At 37.1% G+C, this 8,424-nt stretch overlaps 1 protein-coding gene across 1 annotated transcript in view; it reads left to right on the top strand.

Moving 5' to 3' along the window:
• The window catches only part of LOC109836494 (protein fluG), a 39,543-nt gene that overhangs the window by 19,683 nt on the left and 11,436 nt on the right, over window positions 1-8,424 (top strand). Inside the window, exons 10-16 of the mRNA XM_020404404.1 lie at window positions 409-581; window positions 2,561-2,681; window positions 2,757-2,809; window positions 2,889-3,018; window positions 4,093-4,238; window positions 6,325-6,516; window positions 6,646-6,878. Of these exons, the coding sequence (XP_020259993.1) occupies window positions 409-581; window positions 2,561-2,681; window positions 2,757-2,809; window positions 2,889-3,018; window positions 4,093-4,238; window positions 6,325-6,516; window positions 6,646-6,878 (1,048 nt within the window). The remainder of the gene's footprint in view (window positions 1-408; window positions 582-2,560; window positions 2,682-2,756; window positions 2,810-2,888; window positions 3,019-4,092; window positions 4,239-6,324; window positions 6,517-6,645; window positions 6,879-8,424) is intronic.

The following is an 8,424-nucleotide window of genomic DNA, read 5'->3' as shown; positions in this document are numbered from 1 at the left end:
ACCTCAGGTCATTTCGATAACTAGCATCTCCAATTCAAGTCAAATGTACTTAACCATGAAGCATGTCTATGGATATGGTAGCTTACTATGATGGTCTCATGGACAAGGGATTATACGTATACCTGGAATGCATAGGATATAAGTGCATATTTTGTATGTCTATATCAATTATAGTGCTTTTCTTTTTGTGGTTAATGTGGAATGTGTAATGACTGCAAATGCATCTAGAACTTAATATGCATAGCTCGATGAGGCGATACAAGATTGCTAACAATATCATGTACGCGACAAGAGTTGGTGACAACTTATTGATAGTATAAAACTTATGAGTACCATGTGTTCTGAAAATTAAAATTTTGATTTGATCTGATCCTGTGAATTGATTGCTTATGACTGTTGTTTTTTCAGGTGATCCCAGTAAAGCGATTTTATGAAGTTGTAAAGAACACTGGTGTAGGTTTGACTTTTGCATCCATGGGGATGTCTTCTTTTTGTGATTCTCCAGCAATTGGGACCAACCTAACAGGAACTGGGGAGATTAGATTGGTTCCTGATTTATCAACAAAGCATAGACTTCCATGGTAACTCTATTTCTTTTAGAGGATATTTGGTATGAACTAGCAGCTCATTTATCAAAATGAGCCGTGAAGAGATAGGAATGTGAGGTCCATCTTATCCGATGTGAGTAGTAGGATGAACCAAGTAGTCTATCTCTTGGTTGCGCATTTAGTAAAATAACAAGACCACTCTAACTAGCTGAGTATTGGGTTCTTGTTACTTCCGTCAGCATTATGATTTGTCATGTCAAAAATATTCCTTCTCGTTATGTCATTCATTAGAGAATTTCATTCCTTCATTTAAGCTGCCTGCGCTAGTTTATGTTTACTTATCTTTGATGAATGTGCTATGTGTTTAAACTTAGGTTGTTTATAGTAATATAAATGTTGAACACGAAAGCATTTTTTCCAGTCTTTTATGGGAGTTCAAATATGAAAAGAAGAATTTCAAAGGCTCAAGCTTAACTAGTGGGCGAGGCGGAGAAATGTTATATGTCAAAAAGATGAGGTTCATCCTGGTAAATGACTATAAAGAATTTGAACAATGGTGAGGCCCATCCTTCTACTAGGAGTGTGGACCTCACCAATTTTCTTGGCAGTTCATTTTGTTAAATGGGTTGACAATACACACCCACACATATACACAAATACACACACACACATATTAATTGGTATCATATGTCATATGAGGGGATTCCCTCATATACAATGATGTGCACAATCTCTACTAAGTGTGGTTATGAGGCATTCTCTCTCCTACTTTATTAACTTGATGGAGATTGTGCCACATCATTGTATACGAGGGAATCCCCTCATATGGCATATGATACCCATTAATCTCATATATATATATATATATAAGTGAGATGGTCAGCTCAAATCTTATCGTTAGCTAGAATAATCGGCTCATCAAATTCATGATCGGCACCGTGCATCTTGTTCGACGTGTCATCAAATGTATATAATAAAATTTTTGCGTGAGTTGGAGCCTTCTAGAATATGAATCAAACTAATTTGATATATTAATTTTTCAGGCAGCTTTAACAGCCATCCTTTGTACACATAGCTAAGACAGTGATTAAAAATTTCAAAACAATATAAATTTTTCTACATACAGATCATGATGAATGCAAATCACTGTGGACGGTGTTGATTATCGTTTCGAGAATAGACTAGCTCACGATAAGAATCTGAGCTCACCCTCTCATTTTATCATTTTTCTACACACACAAATAAGAAATGATTGCATCATAAGAAGGTAGTTAACTTCAAATGATGACATAGCGTGTAACCGAAATTGGTTGGGCATTTGCACCAAAAAATACTTAAGTGTCCCAGTAAGGAGTATCGACATGAGGATAGTCAATGGTACTGTTAATTCCGCTGCATTAAAACATTGAAGTTGTGAAGATCAAGGGTTATAATTTTATAATCTAACATGGTCCTACAGACTGAGCTACATCTTCATGGGTTAAAACCCAGGCTCACACACCGGTAACTTTTGCTTTTTTAAATCTTCTTTAAGTGCATGTCCGGTGTGCTTTGAACATGAACTTCTTTGATACTATCTTAACGTCCTTTGCACCTCATCAAAACTCCGAAGTTGTGGTGAGGTTGAAAGTTTAATTTTATACTTAAAACAGATTAAGTATTAATGACTTGGGATAGAGCTTAAGGAATGTGTTTGTAGACAGGTTTAAAAAAGAATTGTTAAGTTAACCAAGGAAGTGCTAATAATGCAGTTGAATCTCAAAAGGATCCATGTAGCTTTCCCTATCCTAACAGGTGTGGAATAAAGCTTTGTTACACTGTTTCTGCTACAGTTATTGCAGCTGCTGCATCTTCATCAAGTATGTCTGTTTGCAGAGGCTTTTTTCCCCCAGAAGTTGGCTCACTGTTTGATTCTACTATGAATTTTCTAAATAAGTATCAAATTATGCATGATGAATGAGATGCTAGTGTAAATCATGTTGTCTAATCCTGAAAATTTTCTTCTACAATAGGGCAAGGCAAGAGGAAATGGTGTTGGCTAACATGCAAATAAGGCCTGGTGAAGCTTGGGAATATTGCCCAAGGAGTACCTTACAAAAATTCACCAAAATTTTGAATGATGAATTTAACCTGGTATGGTGAAGTTATTCTCTGTAATATACATCTAAGCCAGTATGTTCTTTGTTAATATATATGATGTGTGCCTAGGTATTGAAAGCCGGCTTTGAAAATGAATTTTATCTTCTTAGGAGTGTTTACAGGTACCTTTGTATTAGTACTTCAAATCAACTTTTTTGTTCATTTATATAGCTGTGTGGCTCACATAAAGGTCATTTGCAGAGAAGGGAAAGAACAGTTTGTCCCTTTTGATTCGACGCTCTACTGCTCCACTTCAGCGTTTGATGCTGCTTCCCCTATTTTACTAGAAATCAATTCTGCTCTTCAATCCTTAAATATTTATGTTGAGCAGGTATTGCACTTTATTCATGACCATTATTGAATATTTTTTCAATTGGTTTGATGACACGCAAATAGGTGAACTTAAAAGAAGATCACTTAGTCAGGATTTTTATAAGATAAGAAATGATCATCTTTATGCCTACAACATTAGTGGCGATTGATTGATTTGATTCCTTTTTTTTTCCTTCTTTGATGAAACAAGTGAAAGTACATAATAACTTTTTGCGTAACTAATGGGAGAATGTTTTTAACACTAAATCCCAGAAATAAATTTTTCACATGCCCAGAGCCAAATGAGGAACCTATGAAATGAAACAAGCCTTTTTTTACATTAATTTCAATTTTCTGAGATGGTCTGCTTAGCCTTTTTATGTTTCCTAGGCATTCAAATTTTTCTCCCAAGAAGTCTGTTCTGTTGCATGTTTCAGCGCCATTTCGGTCTACCTTGGCCGGAAACTGTTGTATCAGGCTCCAAAATTAGTGCAAAGCTTTCTCAAATACATGGAAATGTGCAAAAATAATAGTTTTTTAGATGAATTGAGAAAATAATGTTTTTTAAAGAATTGAGAAAATAATTGTTTAAGCATACTAGAGCTATAATTTTCCATTCTTTATAGGGTTATTTATTTGTTGAAGTAACGGAGACACTCGTAATCAGAGCAATATGCATGGAATACAACCATGTTTTTGTAAGATGTAAAAAAAGAATGAAACTTGACTGTAGAATTGAGAATTAGAAACTTTATCAGATCACCTTGTTGCACAAACAATGCTCTCCTCTTCGGATGAATTTTCTACATCGTTAACATTGTACTTGTTATTTTCCCCTTCAATGCAACTCATGCTGTGGTTACAGGTTCAAAATATTAATTTTCTGCTGCTTGTTGGTTGTTCATATTGCCCGTGTTTATTATTGAATCATAAAAGACGAAGCCACTCACGGCTATATTTCATGAATTCATCTCATCGGTTACATTAACCGAAGTGCTGACTTTTTTGAACTTCTCTTCTATCAATTTTGGTTTGTAGTTAAACTGGGGTTTAACAATTTCTATTGGACATATATCCTTTTATACCATGGCAGCTACATGCAGAATCTGGAAAAGGACAATTTGAAATAGCACTTGGGTATACCGACTGCATAGTAGCAGCTGATAATTTGGTCTTTGCTCGTGAGACTATAAGAAGTGTTGCAAGAAAGCATGGAGTAGTGGCGACTTTTGTCCCAAAGTAAGCTCAGCTTTTTAAGTTTCCAATCAATATGTTAGCTTCTTGGCTAGCTTATTCCTTGTACATATTCAGTATTAGTCACCATTGGTTAGACTGTTGATGTTGTGTACACGCTTGGGTAGACAAATTTAAGTATAAAGGAAGAAAATGTTAAGTTCTGGGTTTTATTGAATTTAGGCATCTGTTATTAGCTAGGGAATTTACAGATGATTATATTAATGACTGATTTCACCGCCCAAAGGCAACTTCCTAGGAGATGACATCCCATCTGAAAGTGCTCCTAAGCATGAATAACTATGAATTTTTCCACAGTTCCTCTGTAAAAATGCTTTCTGTGCTTAATTTTTGAGATTATAGAAACCCACAGTTCCTCTATAAAAATGCTTTCTGCACTTAAATTTTGAGATTATAGAAACTATGGTACAACAAAATCCATCTTGTGCATATCCCATGACTATTAATCTAGGATTTTGGTGTTAATACACTCCCTCCATTATGATTCAGTGTCCTTGATATATAAAACATTCTGCCAGTCAGACAATGCAGATTCTACTTTTCTCCTCATAGCACTTGTGTCCATATGAGGCTTTTAGTTCCACATATTTCCTGACAGTATAAGCTGCATGATCATTTTTAACGCCATAGAAAACTTCCCATACGTTACCTTAGCACTACTATAACAATGCTTAAGTGGTTCCTCCCACATAAATGCTAGCTCAAATTAATTCTTAAGTTCGAGGAACTATTATATACCATATAACTTGTTCATATTCATGTAGTCGTATACACACATTTGCAGTGGAAAACCACAAAATGATTTTTGAATTCATCCCCAAATATTGATTAGGGATTTTGAATACAAGTCTTAATAATTTCTTTTAAAGATTATCCTGAACAAGCTCATATTTGAATTGTAGTTCCTCACCATGTTGGTACCACTGTTATGACTTCCTTAGATGTTTGAAACTAAACCAAAACTGACTAATAACAATGCGTATCAGCTGAGAAACTAAACCAAAACAAAAACTGACTAATACAGACGCATTAGCTGAGAAACTTAGCAAAACTGAAACATTGCATTACAATAATGGAAGATGAAAAAGAAATGACTGCAATTGAGTTTTTGAAGCATTGCATTAAAATAATGGAAAAATAATAATAATGGATCATATGATTCTCTATCTCCCTCATTTGGTCTTCAAAGAAAAAAAAATTGCAGGAAGAGTTTGAAGAAACCATGGTCTTGGGAACGATTGCCCGCCAATCAAAGGAGCAGTATGAATTAATGATGAGCACATGCGAGAGTACTTCACCAGTACACTCTTTTGATCAAGATATGGCTCCGGAAACAGATTCGTCAATCTGTCTTGTTTCAACTCATTCTCACTTAAACTAAGACAAATCTTCTGAAACCTTTTTTCCCAATCAAAACGTAATTGTTATCTGGCATGTTGCTGAGGAAAGGCCCTCCAATATCTGGGTTCAAAATTCGAGAAATAATACCGGTAAAGAAAGGTTTTCAATCCAGAAAATGTCAAAGAAGTGAACTTTATATTGAAATTTGGCATCGATTCTAGTTCATTATATCGCAAACATAAATATAGACATTGTTGTGTAACTGTTCAAGTTTATTTTCTATATTAGCTTCCTATGACTTTCTATGGTTCACTGGGTAAAGTTGAAATACTTGTATGTTGACACTATTTGGTTGTTACATTTTACGAAACACAATTTTGGCCAACAGGTAAAGAAAAAGTGTTCAAATTTTCTAAGCAAATTCGGTGAGTTCACTACCATCTGAGGAAAATATCTTTACAACGGTTATACCAAAATATTCTCAACGATATTTTTCTGAAAGTAAATGTCCTTTCACATATGGCTGCAGCACAAATATTTCTTTTGTTTCACCTGCTATCTTCTTTGCTGGTGTATTTGGGGATATCTGACTCATTTCATTTATCTTACTTTTATATTCTTATTTATGTTAATGTAGTTTGGTTGACTCAAAACTAACTGATGCTCTATCCCCCCCCCCCTCCGTAAATGATTGTAACTGTGGAGTCATAATAAAATTCTTATTTTATAGGTACTATCTAGATGATATTGGCTCTGGATCTCATGCACATATAAGTTTGTGGAAGAAAGGAGAAAATGTCTTTATGGGATCTGAGGAATCAAAAAGTCCACATGGAATGTCAAAAATAGGAGAAAATTTTATGGCGGGAGTTCTCCATCATCTTCCTTCAATTTTAGCATTTATTGCTCCACTTCCCAATAGGTCTGTTTTTCTCTTATATAAACTGATACTAAATAACTCCCACATTCATCTCTTTTCTTAGTGAATCTCTTTATGGGTTTAGATATAAGATTATGTTTTCTTGGTAACTCAATTGATCTTTTAATGTAGTTATGACCGCATCCGACCAGATACCTGGAGTGGAGCCTACCTTTGTTGGGGACATGAAAACAGAGAAGCTCCAATTAGGACGGCAAGCCCACCGGGTACATCTGGTGAAGCTGCTTCGAACTTTGAAATCAAGTCATTTGATGGATGTGCAAATCCACATTTTGGACTGGCTTCAATTGTTGCTGCTGGTATTGATGGCCTTACACGAAAGCTCAGCTTGCCTGAACCTATCGGTGTGTTTGTATTTTCATTCGGTTTATTGTGATTCTATGTTAGTTTTTGGCCTTTTATTCTAGCACTGTGCCATGCACAAGGTATTGTATGAGCATTCATCATGGGTAGAACACATAGGGCTCATAAATATCACCACGTGCTGCTTAATATTAAGAGATACAAAGCTGTCTGCACAAGGTTGGGCGTGGGTCGGGCCAGGTCTACCCCGTGAAATGGCTCAACAAGTTTAAGGTTGGGCCGATTCTGAACCAGGCATCGGTGGGCCTGAGTGGGCCGGGCCTATCTCCCTGATCCCGGGCCTTAGGCTAGATCTAGCTCGGCCCATGGCCTGCCTAGGTTTGGGCCGGGCCAGAAACAGCCCATGGTTTTGTTTTTCAATATTTTTCCAATTTTCCCATTTTTAACTATATTAGACTTGTAATCCGAGATCGAGGGAAAGAAGAAGGGCCAGAATCTTCATTCTCAATGCATCCAATTTCGAACTTTGGGGAATCAATAGGAGTTCGTGAAGAGCTATCATAGTTTTTGGGTAAGGATTTGGGAGAAGGAGGCTAAAAAGCATGAGGGTTCTCCACGACAATGCACAGGGAGGGAGGGAGGGAGGGAGGGGGAGAGAGGGAGAGAGAGTATTAAATTAAATAGTAACAAACAGAACTATAAAAAAGAAAGAGACATATTTTAATGTGATTGAAACCATTCATGTCGAGGCTGAGTGTTTTCAATCCCCTAACTGTCCACTATGCCATAACAAATCAAATGGTCATATTGGAAAATTCTTTTAACCACATAGACTGATGGTTCTTATCCCCATATGTTTCCAGCATGCTTATTTTGCTTTTACTGATTTGACATTGAATGCAAGCACACAAAAAATGCTATATAATATACATGCGTGCAAAAAATGTTGGGAATTTAACGCTTAAATCCCCTAATGCAACGGAAACGCGGTATAGAGAACAGTACACCAAGATTTACGAGGTTCGGCAACTGCTTACGTCCTCGGGAGCCACACAGATAATTTCTTATTAATCAAACAAGAAATTACAATTTAGGAGCGTATCTCAAAACTGAGATTTCTCAGATAAACACTGTAGCTACAGTGTTAATAATCAAAGGGTATGAACCCCTTTCAATTCTCAACTTGAGAATAAATGATACCCCACAATTAAACCCTCTTTAATTCTCTCTCTCTCTCCTTTTAAATCCCCTCTCTCTCTCTCAAAATCGCGTTGAGAGCTGGAGAAAAATCGCCTCTGCGATTTTAGGGCAGCCGCCGCCACCAGAGAAGGAGAAATCGGAGGAGAGGGGGAAGTTCTTCAGCAGCTAAACCCTAGGGCATGGGGTCTCTTTTATAGGCGGAGGTGGAGGGCTGGCGACAGCCTGTCGCCAGCGACTGCTTCGACGCCAAATTCGAGGCCGAACGCAGAGGTGGGAGCGCTCGAACGCAAAGGACGCCATCGCCAAACGCAGGGTTGCGTTCGAACGCAGAGTTGGGTGGAGGCGCTCGCACGTGGGGCTCGAGCTCGAACGCAGAGCTCGGGGGGG

Source organism: Asparagus officinalis, chromosome 4 (genome assembly GCF_001876935.1).
Source record: "Asparagus officinalis chromosome 4, Aspof.V1, whole genome shotgun sequence".
NCBI lineage: Eukaryota > Viridiplantae > Streptophyta > Magnoliopsida > Asparagales > Asparagaceae > Asparagus > Asparagus officinalis.
Note: the sequence above shows the minus strand (reverse complement) of the source record. Positions and strands in the feature narration are given on the sequence as shown.